General features: G+C 41.2%; 3 protein-coding genes across 5 annotated transcripts in view; 1 reads left to right on the forward strand and 2 right to left on the reverse strand.

Moving 5' to 3' along the window:
- ucmaa (upper zone of growth plate and cartilage matrix associated a) overlaps positions 1-3,018 on the forward strand; it is a 7,123-nt gene extending 4,105 nt beyond the window's left edge. Inside the window, exon 5 of the mRNA XM_004568837.3 lies at positions 2,489-3,018. Coding sequence (XP_004568894.1) covers positions 2,489-2,577 — 89 coding nt within the window. The 3' untranslated portion in view covers positions 2,578-3,018. The remainder of the gene's footprint in view (positions 1-2,488) is intronic.
- Positions 3,019-3,463: 445 nt separating this feature from the next.
- On the reverse strand, positions 3,464-12,510 carry mcm10 (minichromosome maintenance 10 replication initiation factor). 3 transcript variants are annotated; one of them, XM_004568841.3, is made up of 18 exons: positions 12,327-12,510; positions 10,013-10,064; positions 9,657-9,929; positions 9,353-9,568; positions 9,033-9,173; positions 8,719-8,926; positions 8,442-8,607; positions 7,879-8,046; positions 7,169-7,285; positions 6,893-7,095; positions 6,446-6,540; positions 6,043-6,156; positions 5,438-5,908; positions 5,017-5,141; positions 4,210-4,323; positions 3,963-4,108; positions 3,813-3,855; positions 3,464-3,721 (listed from the first exon to the last, which is right to left on the reverse strand). In XM_004568841.3, the coding sequence occupies exons 2-18, from the start codon at positions 10,017-10,019 to the stop codon at positions 3,638-3,640; spliced, it is 2,691 nt and encodes an 896-aa protein (XP_004568898.1). In that variant the 5' UTR covers positions 10,020-10,064; positions 12,327-12,510; the 3' UTR covers positions 3,464-3,637. The 3 variants fall into 3 exon arrangements, with proteins under 3 accessions (XP_004568898.1, XP_012779478.1, XP_004568897.1); XM_012924024.3 differs by having other exon boundaries at positions 9,033-9,170; positions 12,274-12,510; XM_004568840.3 differs by having other exon boundaries at positions 12,274-12,510.
- Positions 12,511-12,960: 450 nt separating this feature from the next.
- optn (optineurin) lies at positions 12,961-19,567 on the reverse strand. Its single transcript, XM_012924025.3, has 13 exons — positions 19,415-19,567; positions 17,794-17,918; positions 17,468-17,676; positions 17,228-17,371; positions 16,918-17,102; positions 16,627-16,720; positions 16,378-16,493; positions 15,978-16,127; positions 15,719-15,803; positions 15,438-15,581; positions 15,155-15,297; positions 14,801-14,883; positions 12,961-13,903 (listed from the first exon to the last, which is right to left on the reverse strand). Exons 2-13 carry the CDS (start codon positions 17,912-17,914, stop codon positions 13,791-13,793), a joined length of 1,587 nt encoding a protein of 528 aa, XP_012779479.1. The 5' UTR covers positions 17,915-17,918; positions 19,415-19,567; the 3' UTR covers positions 12,961-13,790.
- Positions 19,568-19,893: the final 326 nt, after the last annotated feature.

The following is a 19,893-nucleotide window of genomic DNA, read 5'->3' on the forward strand; positions in this document are numbered from 1 at the left end:
CAGGGGAAAACATTTTCCTATTATCCTGTTTATAGCGCTAATGAAAACAGGAAAGGAATTTTCAATTAAATACCAAATGCTTACTTAAAGTCATTGTTTCTGTGTGCTGAAGATGAAATCATCAAAACACAAGTAAAAAAAATGCAAGAACAAATAATCATGAATCATTGTCACTGATTTAACAGAAATAGTAATGGAAACATCAATCTGCTTTGAGACCCCTAATGAAGCACTATAACAGAAAAGATAGGCGATATTGCAACAGCCAACTTGAGCTCACTCTTACAGGAAACTGACAATTACTTGAATGTTAGTCACCATGAGAGGCCTCAGTCGAGACCACACTGAGGGACAAAGATTAAGTTTGGATCTTCTGGCACCCACGAGCCGTTGAACCACAGCACAGTGCCTGAGACTCCACACCAAATCAAAGTGTCTATTTGTGGTTGATCCCAAGCTGACAATCTTCCCTGTGGTCGTCTGTCACTTGTGATATAGCTGCATTCACAGTTTCTAAACTAAGAACTGCTAACCATAAAGATGGGACTGGGTTTTATTTGTGAGAGACGGTGTTTGCATGGTTTGGGTCAACAAGTTCTAAAGATAAACAAGGTCTCAACCGAATGCCAACACAGAATTCGTATTTTCACGTCTCGGTCCATTTTTATCACTTTATGCTGCATTTAAAATCAAGTTGGTGAACCATAAAGAATGGAAGAAATATTGCGATACCAAACTTTGAATAATACCTGAATTACTCCGAAGTGAGCACATACATTGCTTTGCTATGGGGCCAACAAATTCTCTATACTGTGCAAAAGATGAGCTATAGTTAATTATGTTATTATTATCAAGTTAGTGTGATTTACTTTTCGCAGCAAGGGTTTCATAAAATTTCACTTTTTGATAAATTTATTGTTAGCTTCTGAAAGCAGTTGAGATTATAGTTAAGAAGAATCAATTGCCTAACTCAGGAATGCAACTTAGAGGTAGCATAAATGTTTTTTACCCCTCACCCATATTAAGCTGATAGCGTATTGTTGTAGTCGTCGTGGGTGGGCGGTGTCTACTCCCAAATTTGTTAATGCAATAACTTGAGAGCAAGCCATCATCGGAGTTTCAAATTGATACCATAGGTGCGCCTAGCATACTAAAAATCTCCGCTGAGTTTAAGAGGTCAGGTTTTCTGAAAATCTTGGGAATGTGGTAACTGGGAAAAAAGCAATGTAGGAATTTTAAAATTCATACCATAGGCGCATCTACTAGGAGGCTAAGGCATAGCAGTCACCAGTATTTGTCCTCATTGTAAATAGGGTCTGTAAAAACTCAGCTTTGCTAACACTAGCCTAGCTAGCTAAGAATTTAAGGCACTGCTAATAATGAAAAGCATTATACTTTAGAGTCACATTTCAGGCTATGTATGGAATATTTCAGTTCTTTTTGTATATGCTAATAGACAGTGGATAGATTGAAACAACCTCCTCTTTATATGACCCACTACAGTCACCTCCACCTGATAGCATCTACTCATCGGTTTTGTTTGATGAACTGCTTCCCGCCAGTACAAAAATAAAATGAGGTGTAAGAGTGAGGATTAAAGTATAGCATTAAAATTGTATGTTGGAAAAAGTTTGCACAGTACTCTGATAAGTCTTGAGCCACCTCAGAAAATAGGAAACAGGTGTAACAAATTATTGAACGTGTAAAAGGAAATGCGCTTTATAGAAGGTAAAAACAGTTTGTCTAACAATTCTAACAGGCTTAAAAATCAATATTTAATGTGACCACCTTTATTCTTTAGTTTAGCCTGAACTCTCTTTGCCAGCTTTCCTGTAACGTCTTATAGTAGTCTTCGGAAATAGTTCTCCAGGCATCTTAAAAGATCTTCCAAAGCTCTGTGTATTTTGGATGTTGGCTGCCTCTTGTTCCATTTGCTGTCAAGATTATCCCACACTGCTTCCTTATCAAGGTCTGAGCTCTGGGAAGGCCAGTTATGATTGATTGTGTTCCCCCATGTAAAATGCAGCCACAAACCATGACTCTGCCGCCATCGTCTTTTACAAATGACTGTTACATATCTCTCCTGACAACAATCCAATTTGGTTTTATTTATATAGCATGATATAGGAAGAACCCTCTGTCAGAGTTGGGACTCAGAGAGGATATCCATGTTCCGCAACAGTTTGCAGTCTAAATTCTACAGACCTGTTGCATCTGATTTTCTTGCCCCAGTGGTTGTGTATTCCTTTCATCAGTCTTTTCCTTCCACAACACCCATGCCAGGCTACAATGTTCCCTATTGTTTTATGGTGTCAATCGCTAGTTCAAACTCGTTTTTTATTTTGTAAACTACAGTAGAGCAGGAATACAATGTGATTATGAATACTGTGCTGTCACAGTGGCTTTCAACATATTTTACATATAGTTTGTTATATGCTTGCTTATTGCATTGCCTTAATTATGATTTTCTTTCTTTTTCCATCTACAGAGGTTAATGAGAGGTCAAGAGAGACAAATGAGCAGTTGCGTGAGTTTCATTACGATGGTCTCTCTCCTCGCTACTACTGGTTCCACTAAGCATCCTCAATCACAGAGAGCTGGGCAACAGCAGCTCTCACTGCCACAACCTTTACCCCGTACTGAAGGTGACAGCCCGACTCTGAGTGCAAGTGGTTTCTGTATTTGTCCCACTTTAATCTACACCTTTTTCTCAACCTGATTTCTGTATACAACTTAAAGAGTGCAATATATGTCTTCATTGTTAAACTGTAAGGATCAACTTTTGTACTGTTGGGCAGAAATTTTGCATGCTTTTTTGGGGTTTTTTATATGTACATTGAAGCTATATAATGTCGTTTCAGCCTGACGTGCTGTATTAGCGGCAAGAAACCAACCTTTTATACACAAATGGTTTTGCCAGATAAGAGTTGTAGCTTAATTTTTCCAACAAACTGTCCTTCATATCCAAGTCACAATGACAAATAAAGATGAATTTCCAATGATGTGCTTTTCCTCACACTTCCACTGTCTGGTATTTTGAGTTTTACTTAAAGGGAGGTAGGCGGTTTGGAATAAAAGATGAGGTGAGCTGCAGAAATCATCAGCCTGAAATGGATCCCACATTCCAGAGTGGAAATATTAGACACAAAGTGCTCAGTGAAGAGAAAGAAGGGGGGGGAAACAAGCAGCGACGGGATAGCGAGCAAAAATAAAAGCCTCACAATGATGTGGCATGGCACTCTGGCACTTGCTAATCACACAGCTTCAACCCCAGAAAAGCTTATTTTATCTCTATACTGTGATTCCACCTCAGACCTTTAAAGCCATGTGGATTGGCTCAAAGAATTGAGTAAGTGCCACCTGGCTCCGCCTGGCACCAACATATGGAGCGTGTTAGAGGGTGTTTCTGTGCCAATATAGGTGAGCAAAAATTCTTCTCTTGTAGGGAAAAACAGTCTGTACATATAAAATCTTTAATCAGCTTTAATCAGCCAATTTGCAGCACATCTGGTATCACCACAGACACTCAAGAGCTACATAATGTCAAAATTTAAAAACAGACCTGATACTAATGAAAGCCTGGTAAAACCTTAAATTACAAACATAAAAGTCTATAGGTTGCTCCCTCAATAATAAATCACTTCATGCTGTTGAGGAATTTGGCATGCTCCTCTCCTCGAGGCAGGAGGAGCTCTCCACCAAGCTTAGGGCCAGTTTTCTCCTGCAACGAAACATCAAGTGTGTGATCAGTCTACTTTGTTTCAATCAAATGTTGCTTTAAACTTTTAAATTGGTAATCTGTGACAGCTTACCTTCAACATCCCATCTCGTTCCCATTTAAACAGACCGCAGTTGCTGAAAAGGCAAAATGACTAATGAGTTGGCGAGTCCCACAGTCCCACTACAGTGTACACATCATTTCAGTGTTTCTGCCAGGCCTTGTCGGAAAGCCACTGTCTTACCTGCAGTGTTTGTGTGGCAGTCTGTCCAGAGCAATGGCTCTCTGTCCACAAGGACATTTAAAGAAGCGTTTCATTGCCTCGTGCCACCGCAGATCATGGTTCTCCTCTACACAACGATCCGCCGGCTTGAAGTAGGTGTAACTACACTGGAACCAGCAGAAGAATAACAACGGTTTACTTCAGTGACTTCTGATAGACAACCACAGCACACCTGGGTCAGCGGTGAATTCAACTTCTGGCTCAGTACCTTTTTACAGGTGACAGCCCGACACTTCATCTCTCTGATGTTCCTCATCTTCTCCTCCATCTGCTCCTTCTTCACCAGAACATTGAAGTAGCGCTCTTGTAGCTGGTACTCCGCCTGAAAGAGAAAGAGAGCTATTCATTAAGAAATATACAATGGGGCGAAAAAAGGTTATTGGATACCATGCTGAATTTGTAAGCTTGCTCATTTCCAAAGAAATTAACCTTCTAATTTTTAACTGGCCGCACGCTCATGGGGGGGGGGGGTCCTCTGTATGTATTACCTTACAATATAAAGTGTCTTGAGGTGATTGTTGCTGTGATTTGGCCCTGTATAGACAAAAGTGAATCGAATTATATTTGTTTAATTTTAATGAAGAGAGACACTATCAACCAACCATATCACATACATATTTATACCTTATATCATTAAGAGAAATATGAATTTAATCCCCAAGCAAAACATGACTCATGTCAGTAAGACATTTGTCATACTTGGTCACCAGGTTTGCACACATCTCAGGAGGGATTTTAGCCCACTCCTCTTTACAGAAACTCTCAAAGCTTCAGCTCCCTCCACAGGTTTTCTACAGGAATGCAGTCTGGAGACTGGCTGAGGCCACTCCATGACCTTATAACTATAACTAACATGTTTTTTCTGGCATTTTGGTTCTGATTCTTCCCCATTAAAATGAAACTACCATAAAAATTAGAGGAAGTTCAATTCTTTGTAAGCCAGCAAACTTATAAATTTGCACTAAATTTGGTTTTTCATATGCATCTATGCATCATCAAATGTCACTGGTCATACCGCTTGAAGTATAATCCCGTGGCGAGATTTGGCTTTCAGGATCTTCTGAAACTCCTCTGACTGGACATAGTCGAGTTGTTCTCGCTTCTTTTTCTGCACCGGCTCCTCCTCCTCATTAGCTGAGGCTTCATACAAAGAAAAGAACCATAAAACAGGCAACGGTAAGTTTACTTCAGCATAAAAAGATAAAGACCTGTGTTCCCAAGAATCTGTGGCAGCACAACAAACAACAAAAACAACAAAAAGATAACATTATGCAGTCAAGGTACAGAGGCAACAATATCCTGCCATCCTGTGAGGTACCGTACTGCTAAAATAACAAATAATTGTTATCTTTAATTTAAAACTTTACAAGAAAGTTAAAAAAAGAGGATAGCTATCTAGATGTATGAATTACACTGGAAAAAACTGAAATGCGTACCACTGGGTGAGGTGCGATTCCGCTCTACTCGGGCATTGATCTCACTGCTGTCACTCCTCTTCCTCTTCACAGCGTTGGGGTCTTCCTTCACCAGCCCCGTGTCTTTAGCCCTTAGCTTCTTCAGAGCAGCCAGCTTGGCAGCTGATAGGTTGAGGGTGCTGGGAGAAGGAGCTGGAGGGGGGCTGGCATCAAAGAAGAGGATATCATCTCCCTTGGAGAAGCCTCGGCCCAGGGTCGGAGTGTGGGGCGCCGCCGGGCTTTGGGAGGCCGTGGGGACTTCAGAAGCAGCTTTTGGTGACATTAAACAATCTTGGCCTGTCGCACCCCCCGAGTTCTGCAGCGACCTTCTCTGAACTTCTTCCACCCTTTTCCGCCGGCTCTCCAGGAGCTCCCGCTGCTTCCGTTTCTGCTGCTTCAGCAGGTCTGAGGCCGAGATGGACTGAAGAGGAGCTCCCGATGTTTCTTTGGAAACTGAGGATGCCAAATAAGATTTTTTTGTTGGTGTGTGTGTGAGACAGATGACTGAGTTCACAACACTGTAATCAAACGTGTCTTTAATATAACCTAGCTTGCCAAAAAGTGCAAAAGATTTGCAGGTTGTGTACCTGACTGGCTGCCCTGCGTGAGATGCTTCTTCAGCTGCAAAGCTCCAGGTGTTGGCACTGACATCAGGCTCTTAAATTCATCTGAGCAACCTGCAACTTCACCAGACTGCATGGCTACAAACACACACAAGCAAAAACAGTTGAAATAGGGAACTCCCTTCTGCCTTTGTTCATCGATCTCTCCTAAAATTACCGACAGGATTGAAAACTACATCAGTATTTTAATCAAAGGAGAAAACAATTTTTAGATCTGAAAGTCGGGGTAAGGAAAAAAGGGTTTGAAGCAAAAAATACTCCTATGCAATTCTATATATCTGTCACCTACGACATCAGGCTTGTAAACATCAACTTCCATGAGGAATGATTCAAATCTGTGAGTGTGAGAGAATCTAGCAGTCCTTACCGAGCCTCTTGGCTTGACTGATGAGCTGAGCCGAGCCTCTCACAAACAGCTTGTCCAGAGTTTTCTGGGTGGGTTTGTTTGGTTTGGACGCGGTCCTGCAACACACAGGCTTGTTACTGAAAATGCAGCAGCTTGGATGCTTTCAGTCCCACACTGTGTTCCTGGTTTTGTAAGGGTGGCAGTTAACTTGCGCAAACTGACTTCAGCACACACTATTGATTTGAAAATCCAGTTAAAGCCAGAATCTGTGTTGGACAGGGTTATGACCACAGCCTGCATGACTAACTGCTGCAGAGGATACTAACAGAAACAGCTGAGTCAAGTTTTTATTGATTTTACTGCATTGTTCTTCATTTGCTATATTGTAGATGTAAAGGGAAAGTAGAAAGAGCTTCCTCTTACAGTCTGACTGACCTGAACTTTAGCAATAGGAAAAAACACACTCACAGTGAGGCGGCACAGGCAGCAGAGGACACGCCGCCGTAGTAGAAACCGTCCTGACAAATCCGCTCTCTCAGGCCACCTGCCTTCCCCTTCCCCATGACTTTACTGGGCGCTCTTCCGGAAAACGACGACTGCAGCTCGGCCCTTTTTGAGCTCATCTTCTTATACTGGGCCTTGACATGATACTGGCAGTATGGGCACTCATACTGTGGAGGAGATGGAAGTTTAAGGCAACAGGATAATCATTTAGGTACAGAAAACACGATAGAACAGACTAACCATGTTAACTATCTGCGAGCATGGCTCTCCGTTCCTCTTCACACCCTTGCAGATACCGTAGTCCTGAGCTTCACCCATCAGCAGCACCTTCTGTGGGTGATCCACCGTCAGGCTCACCTGCACACATTCCACACAAGGTTTTATATTCTGGGAAGGAAATCAGCTTACAGTACAAAAACTACAGACACTACAGACGTACATGATGGGTGTTAGCTACTGGAGGTGGGACTCACCAGACAGTCCATGATACGATACCATCTGTTCAATCACGATACTTTAATAATGCAATGTGCAGACTATTGTGCATTATTGCCTTTTGTCACCTTTTTTCAATTGCAAATTGTATCCTCAAAGTTAGACTTTGCCCGTATCCGTTTTATCCAATGAGATAAAGTTTAGACATATGAGTTACATTTTGCAGTAAAATGTAACATTGTCAAACCTTTATATCACAGTGCCATTAATAGATGGACTAAGGATCTGTTTATCATTAGGTGTAAATGTTCATTTAAAGGCATAAAGGCAAGAAAAAGGTTTGAGCCTCAGACCCTCAAGAAACATTTAAGTGGAGGCCTCAAGTGTGTCCAATATTCAACATATCAGACTGTCTTTCCTACTGGAAGCTGATTTTAAAGTACAAAATCACTGAGAATGAGAAAATAATTTTTCCTCAGACTCCACATTAGATTCATTTCAGACTTTCTGCTCACCCCGTCATATCCTTCTTTCTGCTTCATGGGGTTTGGGTTGAGGAGTCCGACTACTGTGCCCGTCTCAGTCTTCCAGTGCTCTTTGTGAACTTCACCAAACAGAAACAGAGACACAAACACTTCCAGGTTATGGAGGTCATTGAGTTTCCAGATGCTAAAGGTTTTGCCCTGCAGAGAAGAAAGTGCTCAATCAGGAATATTACAGGATAAATGTATTTATCATCCGCATAGAAATATCTTCTTAGTGCTACCACGAAGGTTTTTGACTTCCACAGGGAAAAATAAATAAATAAAACAAATCCTAGCATCATGCAAGCAATACTGAAATAGTTTGGTTTAATTAACTCCAACTTAAATATATTAAACACCAAAAATTCTTTGCCTCCTGTATATGCAGAACAATCCTACTTCTGTTCAAAGTCATCCCTAAAGGCTGGATTAAAACCAGAAAAACTCATCCTTAACTACTCTTTTACAAAGAGTTTTTATTCATTTCTTTTGTATATTTTTCTATGAAACTGTCACTGATGCTGCACAAACAAAGTCCACAAGGTCTGACTTACACTGCTGTTGCTTTGAGGCGTGGCTTTATTGACCAGCACAGCAAACGTCACCCAGTCGCTGTCTTCCAGCTTCTCCCGAGCCATACGCTCCGGTAACTGTGACAGTCGAATCAGACGGCGGTCAGCCATCTTACGGTCCATCTCGCTAGAAGAAACACGTGGTTTTCTGAGGAGACAAACAGAACCGAGCCAAAGACTTAAAAACACAGGAATGGGAAAAAACAAAACAAGAAAACCTAATTCAACTGACAACTTGTCATCACTTCAGTGCTCTGACCTGAGCCGCAGTCCTGAATATTTCTCAAGAGCCACGTCTTTGGGAAGAGATGGATAAGAAGGAGCTTTAGGCTGCACTGCTGACGCAGCTGCTGCAGGTCTGCTATGGGACGCTGAAGGTGAGCGCAGAGCATCAGGGGCTGTGCTGGTGCTCTCTATGGGCTTGAAGGAGCTGCCGATCTTTATCTCTACCAGTGGTCCTCTGCTTTCTGAGGGGAGCACAGCCAAGAAAAACTCAGACACAGAACATACGTGCATCACTCTAATGTGTGTGACGACACAATCACTTTGTTTAAGGAAAAACTGGAGTTTTACCCGGTGATGTGCTGGGTTTAGGTTGGTGAGCCACTCTCGGTTTGCTTTTAAATGAGTCAGCAAAGCTGAGCTGAGAAGAAAACTCAGAGGACTCCTGGAGCTTGAGGCTTCCTGCTCTTGCTGGTGTGGATGAAGACGCTGCTGGAAGGATGGAAAAAAAAAAGAAGAAGAAAGAATTCATGAAACATGAGGTGGGTTATAGCTATAACAAAACTATACACAAGAAAAACTGCTTTACTGCAGTCGCACAGAGAGAAGGTTAGACACAGTACAATGTGCTTGAGCACTACAGAGGGAGTTGGCATCACTGTTTTCTTTACCTGCTGGTGTCTTCTGTGTGTTAGTGGCTGGTCTGGCCTGGCTCAGTTTGGAGGCCGGTTGCTGGGTAGGTGCAGGTTTGGGTCTCACTGGTGTGACACTTGGTGAGTTTTTTCCTGAAGTCTTGGCTGAAGAGGCTGACGGGACTGAGACTTTCTGGCTGGCCTCCAGCTGCTGCTGCAACCTCTCCATCTGCTCCTTCATCTGCCTCAACTCCTCTGAAGAAGAAAAAATGCATAACAAAATTAAGCTGACAACACAGGCTCAGCATGTAGCTCCACTAAACTCCACTGTACATCAACAAACCTTGTAAATCCTCTTTCGACTTGTTCAGGTTCTCACAATCACCCTCTGATTCTTTGTCCTTCTCCTCTTGTTTGATGTCATCCACATCTCCAAAGAGCTCCAACATCTCGTCCACATTGTGCTCTTCCTCCTCGACGCCCTCTTTGTACTCCTCGTCATTTTCCTCATCAAACAGCCCGTCCAGATCGTCCGCCTGCTCCTGGCTTTCTTGTTCTTCGCCAATACCCTCGCTCTCAGCCAGCAGCGCAGTCAGAATATCCAGATCATCCTCACCTGAGTGAAATGCACATGCACTCATTTGTGTCTTAACCCACTGATAAAGCAGTATTCTCGTGAGCTTTAAATCAGACACTTACTCTCCATTTTAAGGAATTACACTGTGTCGTTGATGTCAAATCACCTGGTCACCTACAGAAAGGCAAATATGTGGAATTACTTTGGCAGAACCTCAAGAAAGACCCGCAGAAAACAAAAACAATAAAAACCCAGATGTGGGCTGTAACATTCAAGAAAACACATTCTTTAAATGCTTGACTGAATTGTGAAACTGTTCAGACCACACAGCAGCACACAGGAAAGTGTGATAACACACTCCAGCAGCCGTGTTTCTCATGTATCCAAGGTGTCCAGCTGACCACCTGGGAGATTACAGACTTTACAAGACAAAGTTAAACAAGCCGTGTCATGCTCCAAGTTAGATGCTGTCTTCGACCCTCTTTCTCAAGGTTACAAACTTCTAAAGTTAACCGAATGCTGCATCTTTCATAAAGCTTGTGTTATGTATACAGTAATATAGAATTTAGACTTAACAAGAGGCTTTGTGAGCTTATCCCAATATATTATCTCTCTCAAAACTTTGAAAACAGCTTCTCATTTAATGGTTTTTCTTTATTTTTACTACTTTCTACATTGTAGATATAAACTGAAGACATCAAATATAAATAGCTGCTAAGAAACCACAACTAAGGAAAAGCAACAAGCAGAAGAGATTTGTTTAGACCGGTGGAAATCTGTGCTTTGGTCTGATGAGTTCAAATTTGAGAACTTTGGTTCCACCTGCCGTGTCTTTGTGTGACACAGAAAAGGTAAATGGTCTCTACATGCATGGTTCCCACCATGAAGCATGAAGGAGGAGGTGTGATGGTGTGGGAATAGTTTGCTGGTGACATTGCTGGGGATTTATTCAAAACTGAAGGCACACTGAACAAGCATGGCTACCACAGCATCCTGCAGCAACATGCCATCCCATCTGGCTTGGGTTTAGTTGGACCATCATTTATTTTTCAACAGCACAATGACCCCAAACACACCTCCAGGCTGTATAAGGGCTATTTGACCAAGAAGGAGAGTGATGGAGTTCTGTACCAGATGGCCTGGCCTCCACAGTCACCTGACCTAAACCCAGTCAATGTGGTTTGGGATGAGATGGACCACAGAGTGAAGGCAAAACGGCCAACAAGTGCTAAGCATCTCTGGGAAGTCCTTCAAGAGTTTTCCATTTCAGGTAATCACCTGAAATGGAAAACCATTTCAAAAATGAAGCTAATCAAGAGAATGCCAAGAGTGTGCAAATCAGTAATCAAAACAAAGGGCAGGTATTTTGAAGAATCTAAAATATAAAACATGTTTTGAGTTATTTCACACCATCCATCCATTCGCTTCCACTTATCCTTTTCAAGGTCGCAGGGGGCGCTGGGGCCTATTCCAGCTGTCATAGGGCAAGAGGCGGTATAAACCTGGACAGGTCGCCAGTCTGTCACAATTATTTCACACATTTTTGTTTACTACATAATTCCATGTGTTCATTCATAGTTTTGATGCCTTCAGCAAGAATCTACAATGTATATAGTCACGAAAATAAAGAAAAAACCTTAAATGAGATGGTGTGTCCAAACCTTTGACTGCTAGTGTAGATGCACAGCTTGTCCAGCTCTTGGCAAAATAATTTTACATCCAACACAATTTCCTGCACTGATGAGATATCACCCTGTTACCTCCTTGCTGGGGACACATTAGCATAAAAAAAGAATTCCAGATTTTCCGGCAGAGGTTGGAGCAATCTCTTCACGATGCAAGTAATAATTGAAACTACAGTGATATGAAAAACAGTTTTCACAGGACTCTATGCAGTGCTGTGCAAAAACTAAGCACAAAGCACAATTTAATAGCTTGTAGAATCACTTTTAGCAGCAGTAACTTAACAGTAACTAACCCTGTACATACATTAAATCAATTAATTGTGTATTACACTTTACTGCACAGTATAGAACAGTGCAACACTGAGCTACTGAGCACAATTAAAATCCTGTCCCAGTTGTTTTAAAGACGCTAACAGCTTTAACACTCATTCTATGTGAAAACGAAAAGATGTCCAAAGTATTAAAATCTAGGTTCAGCCTAAAGTGGAGATAAGTTAAGCTTGACTTACAATGTAAAATGAAACGACTAAGTGGTTACACTTAACCCGGTAAAAAGCAACTAAGAGCATAAATGTTTGAAGATATGGACAGCCGCTTTCCCAAGTGAATATAAAACTATAATTCTGCATATGTATATATACACAAACAAACAGCTTCCATTCATTTATGACCAAGTCAAAGATAATGAGACAGTTTACCTTTTTGCAACTTTGCGTCTTCCTTCACTCAAGCACCCCGAAAACCACCTTACCGGATGTTACGACCACATTCAACCTCTCGAAAATAACGCCTACTGTCCTAAGTAAAGCCTTTCGTGGCGATGTACAAGTCATTCGGTTATATTTAATAAAAACGACACAATAAACCTCATTGTAATTCACACACACAGGCCGGGCGAGGGAGAAAATCCAAACTGGCGCTAAACGAAGGACCCCGTTGTGTTGTCGGAGTGCTGGTAGGTGCCCAAAATCTTGCCTGATTTAAAAAAAGAAAAAAAGATTAATGGGTGGTTGCTCGGATAGCAATTTCTTTGATTAGATATTAATATGAGCTAGAAGTAAAAAAACAAAAACAACATAAGCTACTACTGAAGTAGATTTTGTTGTATTATTTATACAGGGAAACCCCAGTCGCCTAAAATGTCATTTCACGGGACTTTAAAACATATGAAGTCATGTCAATACTGAAACATTTTTAATACTTACAGTCGACTGTGATTAAGATGTGAAAAGCCCTAAAGGGTATCTTTAAACAGGAAGGTAATGTAATATGCGAAGTGCTTGTATAACAGCATTAGCTCTGGCTTATTTCATCGTATTTAACTAAAATGTTTGTTTCATTTTTATAATATATGAAGAGTGACATCAGACATGAGTAAAAGCAAACACATTTGCAAACGCTTTTATTTTCTTTCACCGAACTTGAATCAGGAAGGTCTTTACAGTCTACAGAGTACAGATTCTACCTGCACTTTAGTGACAAATTGATCAGGTTAAATACATTATATTCTGATTATCAGGTACAATATGCAAAGTCAAAATAAAATATATATCTTTCATAAAGTGCCTACATGGTGAATGCTGCTTTTACCACCAAACACCAAATTATGAACTAAAATATCCTTAGTGAGGAAAAATATAGAAGCAATTTCATTTTAATTTGAAAAAGAATCCTTCAAAAATATAGAAAGCCTTCAGCAACCAAATACTTGTAAACAGACGCAGCTTTTAAAGGCTCAACTTTGGTTGATTTATTAATATATTTATGACCAGTAGTCAGTGCTTAACTAAAATCTTACCAAAAGGTCTATGCAGCTTCTGTTTTGTTTGCTCTGAACTTGTTTTGCCCCTGAAAAATTTCAGCTTGCTTCAGACAACACAGCTACAAAAAAAAAAAAAAAAATCCAACAATGTGACGGACAGCATGCCGCATGATAGGTGGTGTTCTGTAGAATGTTTTCTATACTGTTCTGAGTGTTTGTGAGCAACTTTTAAATGTACAACAAAATACAGTCAACATACTTTTTTTACATGTTTTCCAAACATCACAGTTTGGCTTCTTCCAAAAGCAAAGTGTTCCCACCCGAGAATAAATGTTATTAATCCCATATGGGATCTCTTGGAGTGAAGAGGTACAGGACAAAGCAGAGGAAGACTCCGATTAGGTGATGATGCAGCCGCTGTTGCCGTGAATGCTTATATGCTGTGACGCACGTCTAGTTGATGCAGTCCATGATGTGGATCTGCAGGGAGTCCAGGTCTGGAAGGATCTCATTACACTTGGGACACGCATGCTCAGGGATATTCCCCTGATGCTGCCAGTCAGTACCTGAAAGTGAGAGACACCGATCACAACTCTAGCCTGCTGGATGGCTGTTCCAGTTCCACTTGTATTTTCTGACAGACTGATTACACCACAAAGGTCATTCAGTCGAATGTTTTGGCTATACTGGATGATTTTTGCTGCATCTAACTATCATTTTGCAAAAGGTCAGGTAACGTTCCTTAATCGCAAAGTCATTACTTGTGCGGAGAAAAATCTTGTGCAGTTCCTGTCAGCAGTAAAAGTACCCAAAAAAAAGAAACAAGAGCTGAGGCAAAAACAATGGAAATAAAAATTAATGAAAAGTCGGTGTATTCCCTGTAACATCCAGTAAAGGGCAGCTATGGTTAAAAAAAACAAAAAAAAACAAAAACAGGTCTGATTGTATATTTTCTTAATGACTTCATTGTCTCGTTTGGTAGATTCAAGTCTTAGTTGCACCTAATTATGTAATGCTCATTATATAACTTATAAGAAGATTAAGCAGGGAATGTATTAGGGTCTGGCTACTCTGGGATTCCCTTGTCTGGCGAACAATTGTAATGAAAGACACCCAAAGAATTTGACTTTTGTTTTTTTTCTTCATTTTTGGCAAGTAGCCTACATTTTATATTAAACTGCTTTTTCACTAGCCAAAAACACCATTCAAATAACATCACACAACATTACCGTAAAAACCAAGCTGGCTAATCACCTCATATTTCGATCCAAATATAGTGGCATGTGTTTCAAAAGACCATCTATCTCTTTTTGGTATAAAAGATAGTAAATTAGAGTAATTGTATTTCTAGCCAGTAATAACATCCAAATAATCAAAATGTCAGAGGGGAGTCCGGTGTAAGCTATATAAGAGAAAGCCAGGAATAAGGTTTGTGTGAGAGGTTAAATTATAACATGCTGTACCTCTTCCAACTAAAGATGGTCCACCTCCATGTGGGTTTCCACCTTGTGACAAATGTCTCCTCTGCATCTCGTTCAGTGAGCGCCTGCACACAAAGAAAAAGCTTCAGATGAGCCGAATCACGACATTATACTCAGTTTGTTTCTGTGGTCATGTAAATAGAAATGGGTTTGACAGAATTATACAGCAAAACCTTTGTTAATTTGTAAGTTAGTCGAGCTGCAGACTCTACTTTTAAATTTCAATCCTTTATTAAATCACGAGGAGTTTTTCTCCACAAGAAGAATAGAAATTAACACATTTAGTCTGAAGAAGCTCAAATCGTGACCAGGTCAGTCCTCTCTCTGAATGCACACCTGCCCATTGAGTCCATCTCGTCTTGCAGCTGGGTGTTCTGCTTCTTCACGTACTCCAGCTGAGCAGCCAGACGCTCCTTTTCTTCGTGGAGTTTCTCCCTCGCTGCTCTTTCTGCGTGGAAGTCGGAGGAGTAGATCTCTGCCTGCAGAAAGTACAGAAAAAACAAAAACACGATGACTACCATTAAAAGTGGAGGCAATCCTGTTGTGCTGAGGCCTTCTGATTGTTGGGTTTAATGCTAGATTATATATTTCAAGTGCTCACACGTAAAGAACCACTGACCTGAGCCTGGAAAACAGATATGGTCTCCAGCTCCTTCTCCTTTTGGAACATGTCCTGCTTCATCTCATCGATCTTTTTCTGCTTAATAGCGAGAGCTTCTTCAGCTGCTGTCAGCCGCTGCTGCAGCTCCTCCGCCAGATGAGACTGCAGAACCAAACAGGATGGTAAAGGTGCCAGTTATCTCTGATTTTTTTTTTCTTAAATGCCATCAATATTTTTTTTTTTTACTGCATCACGTTTGTGAAAATCAGTACGATCCACACAACACAACATAAAGTTACCTCTTTTCTCTGTTTCTCGTCTTTGAGCTCAGTGTAGTCCTCAAACAGTTTGGTGTAGGCGTCCTTCAGCTGCGCCAGGTTGTTCCTGTGTTTAGTAAATTGTGTTTAGCGATTTGTGTGAAGTGACCCGATTGCTTTACAAAGCTCTGTGTAGTCAAAGTACAGTAACACAACCCGATGAAAATCAGTGTCACAATATGACGTTTCTGCACTCTCACACAATCAGTTAATGTGTATGTATGCTTGTGTTTTCTCTGACTTCTCTTCTGCAGTCTTCCTCTGCTCCATCAGGCTCTGGGCCTGCATGCTGTTCAGCTGGAGCTTCAGTCGGTCATTCTCCGTTTGAACGGCCTGTTTCTCCACCAATTGGGCCTTCAGGGTTGCCACATCCTGCTCCACCTCCCGACATCTTCAACCCCCCCCCCCAAAAAATAAGACATATATCAAATAACACAGAACATCAGTTAAACGAGGTATAGCATTTAGTTTAGGTGGTGTTATCTTTCTGCACTTTTCTGTTTTTAAGTTTAACCCTGGAGAAACCATGGGGTCAAATTTGACCCCATGGTTTCCCTAGAAAACCAATGGGGTCGGCTCTGACCCCATGGGTTCTCCAGGGTTAAAATAATCATTTGCAAGTGTGTTTGTGTGGCCCAAACCTGTCCTGCAGGTTCTTCTTCATGCCTTCTGCTTCATCCAGTTTGCTCTGAGCCTGCTGCAGCTCTTTGTAGAGTGTCATCATCTGAGCCTTCAGATTCTCCACCTCAGAGGCCGCCTGAAATATTTGCAACAGTCGCACACGAAAAGTCACAAACTCGACGCAGGAAGGGAAAGGATTTACCCAATAATGCAGCTTTCAGCAGGACAGATCTACTGTGATATATAAAAAAATGAAAAAAGAAACAAACCTTATCTTTTTTCGCAGAATCCTCTTTGGTCTCTGGCTCAGGTGTCTGGGTGAATTCCTCTACACTGGACTTTTTTTCTTCTAGCTTTCGAATTCTGTTGGATAATAGGTGAAACTAAATAATAAACGGATTATCCATAACATATTCTGGAAACAGAACTGTGACTGGGTTTTTTTTAATAGAGCAAAGACATAAGCAGACTGCTACAAATCTGTTGCTTCATTTTCAGAATAGAAACATTTAAAGCACTTTCACAGCTGAGAAACGTTTCCTTTTGTTGCTGTCTCGTACCTGGCCGTGCAGGCCTGCAGCTCGCCTTGCAGCCTCTCGCTTTTCTCCGCCTCATTCCTCAGGGACTGCAGCAGCTGGCTAACCGTCACCTCCTCATTGTCCATGCGTGACGCTGTCATGCTCGCATCCTGGCGTCTGCTGCGCTCTGCTCCCAATGCCTCGTTCACGCCATCGATACCTCCATCCTGGGAGGAAAAACAATACTAAGACACCAAGCTTCTCCTCCTGTTTGTCATTTCACCAAAATCAGGCTGAATATAAAAAAAAAACGAGTGTTTGATGATGATCTGTGCTATTCATCCGTCCTCACCGACACTTTGATGATCTCAATAAACGAATCATCCTGAGAATCGTGCTCTGCCTTGAGCTGTAGCTCAGAGTTCAAGGCCACCAGGTCATTCTTCTCTGCCTGCAGCCGAGCAACCTGAGCACGCAGGGCCTCCAGCTCTGCAATCTGATTGGACGATGACATTACATAGCATAAACGCAGAAATGACTAAAGTGTCCATAAATCTGCAGTGCAATATATGCGCAATATTATCAGCTTCACCTGCATTCCTCCCACAGCTCCTCCGGTCTTCCCGGTGTCCTCCAGCCCCCTGCTCAGCTCCTGGTTTTGGAGGGTAAGTGCTTCCATGCGGCCACGGGCCTCCTCGAGCCGGCTCTCCAGGAAGTCCCGCTCTTCCTTCTGTTTTTCCCGCCACGCAGACAAACCTTCAAAGCGCTCTTTCATCGTCAGGTTGGTCTGACGGAGAGCCTCTGAGAGAGAATTAAAATAAATGCGCGTGTTACAAACTCACTCATTCCAACTATCACCAATTTTTCACTATTTGTCCTCTCCCTAACTGCTCTATCCTCGGTCATCCCTGCTCTCACCTTTCAGGTCTCTGTTCTCCTGAATGAGGATGTTCATCTGCTGCAGGGTTTCCTCCAGTGTGCCGGGCTGATTGGCAGAGCGAGAGATGTCGCCGTTCATCACGGGGCCTCCAGACGCCATGATGCTGAGAGGAAGGACGTTTTGTCATGTTTTGTATATTATTTGTATATTAAACAATCGGAAACACTGGCAACAAATAAGTCATCAAGAGAAGGTTGAGAACAAACCCAAACAGTTACAGTCATGTGAAAAAGAAAGCACAGTCACTATACACATTGCTTTGGAGGGTGGTTGCTTCCTGACATTCCTGGCTCTGGTTGCCTGAGTAGCATAAACTTCCAGGTCATACGTCAATAAATATTATTCTTTACCCTCACTGGTAGTCGCTTTGCTCACTTGGAACATGAGAAAGGTTTACTCCGGGCGCACCTACTTCCCTTATCCAGCAGTTACTCGCTGGTATATTGTCTTTGGATAGACAAGACCAAAGTGAAGATGTCTGGCCATAATGTACAACACTAAATTTGGTGTGACCGAAACACCAGCATATCAGCACACACACCTAAAAGCAACTATCAAGCACGGTGGTGGATGGGTGATGATTTGGGTTCTCTCTATATGCCAAAATATTGTAGAGTCAAATGTGAGGCCGTCTGTCTGACAGCTAAAGCGTGGCTAAAACTCTGGTCATGAAACAGGACAATGATCCCAAGCACAGAAGCAAGTGGTAAGTGTTGGTGTTTGCTGTTCCCACTAGGGGGGCACCGAAGCTCACACTTCCAGTTCTACATATAGTGGCTTTAATGCTGCATTCCTCACATGGAACATTTATCAGATAATATAAAATCAAAATGATCCCATGTTATATATTACGCACTATAAGTTAATTTAAAAATAATTAATACATTCGGGATTTATGGTTTCAAATAATCACAATCACAAGAAGAAATTGACTTAAATACTAACGTTGATCTTTTTTTTTTTTTTGTAAATTTAACAGCTAATTTTAATGTTTACCAAAAATAAAAAATGAAAAAATGCGGCATTTTTAACTGCGAATACGTTTGTGTTTAATCTCATTTGGCTTGTTGTTGCCAGTAAGACATGTTTAAAAAAAATGTCTGCTGACATCACTCAGTGACTCAGTGCTTCGGGAGCCGAGAAGGAGCATGCCGAGGCGAATTATCCCATCAAGAGTCACATGATATGGCAATTTGATTTCAATAACAGAGACACTGTGTTGTCCTTTCGCCCTAACGCCATGGTATACTACATAATGGCCTAAATAAGATGTAATATCACATTTAGAAGCTCTTAACAGCGGATATCACCGTTGATCGCCAATTTACAAGTACGAGTCGGAAATCTCACATGCTAGTTCAAAATAATCGTGTAATACTAGCTTGGAGGACACTAAGTTCGGCCAAAAATAGTTATATTTGTTTTGGCCTTCTTTCAGTATTGTTTTACTTTCACTTTCTTGGAATAGGCCTATCCTAAGTGTGACTTTTGGTAAACAATAAAAAGTTACCAGTAACTTAAAACGAACACGGACGAGCTTTAACCTCAACCAAACTGCGTCACACCAAACGTCAACCGAGTTTAAAGGTTTTAACTCACCTGCTGGCAACTCGAGAACTAAACACAGCCTGCCTGTTCGCGCTGACAATACATAGGCAGTATCGCAAAGGTGGCTGTGTATGTCGAGTAATATTGCTGTTCTAGTTAGCAGGGGCGTTGAGCGACGATACAGAAAAAACGATCTTTGCTTCCGGTTGTTCCTTTCAAAGTAAACTCATTAACTGGCGCAGTACTGATAAACAATGCATTTTTGTGTTTGTTGATTTATATCGATAAATAAACTTTCTGCGTTTTGCGTTATCAGTGATAATCGCGTAAGAGCTCATTATTATTATTATTGTTATTATTATTATTATTGTTATTATTATTATTATTATTATTATTATTATTATTATTATTATTATTATTATTATTATTATTATTATTATTATGTTTTGTTGAATTATTATGCTTGCTATTTACTTTCTTTTGTTTTTAGGTATTTTTAACTAATTTATTGGTTATTTTTATGGATTAAA

Source organism: Maylandia zebra, linkage group LG17 (genome assembly GCF_041146795.1).
Source record: "Maylandia zebra isolate NMK-2024a linkage group LG17, Mzebra_GT3a, whole genome shotgun sequence".
Classification (NCBI taxonomy): domain Eukaryota; kingdom Metazoa; phylum Chordata; class Actinopteri; order Cichliformes; family Cichlidae; genus Maylandia; species Maylandia zebra.

Coding starts and splice junctions, on each gene's coding strand:
- mcm10 (XM_004568841.3), bottom strand. Junction 8,608..8,718: donor TATTCAGGACTGCGGCTCAG/GTCAGAGCACTG, acceptor TTGTCTCCTCAG/AAAACCACGTGTTTCTTCTA. Junction 4,109..4,209: donor GGGCTGTCACCTGTAAAAAG/GTACTGAGCCAG, acceptor TGCTGGTTCCAG/TGTAGTTACACCTACTTCAA.
- optn (XM_012924025.3), bottom strand. CDS start 17,914: ATGGCGTCTGGAGGCCCCGTGATGAACGGCGACATCTCTCGCTCTGCC. Junction 16,494..16,626: donor ATTCTGCGAAAAAAGATAAG/GTTTGTTTCTTT, acceptor CAAATATTTCAG/GCGGCCTCTGAGGTGGAGAA. Junction 15,582..15,718: donor ACGAGAAACAGAGAAAAGAG/GTAACTTTATGT, acceptor TTGGTTCTGCAG/TCTCATCTGGCGGAGGAGCT.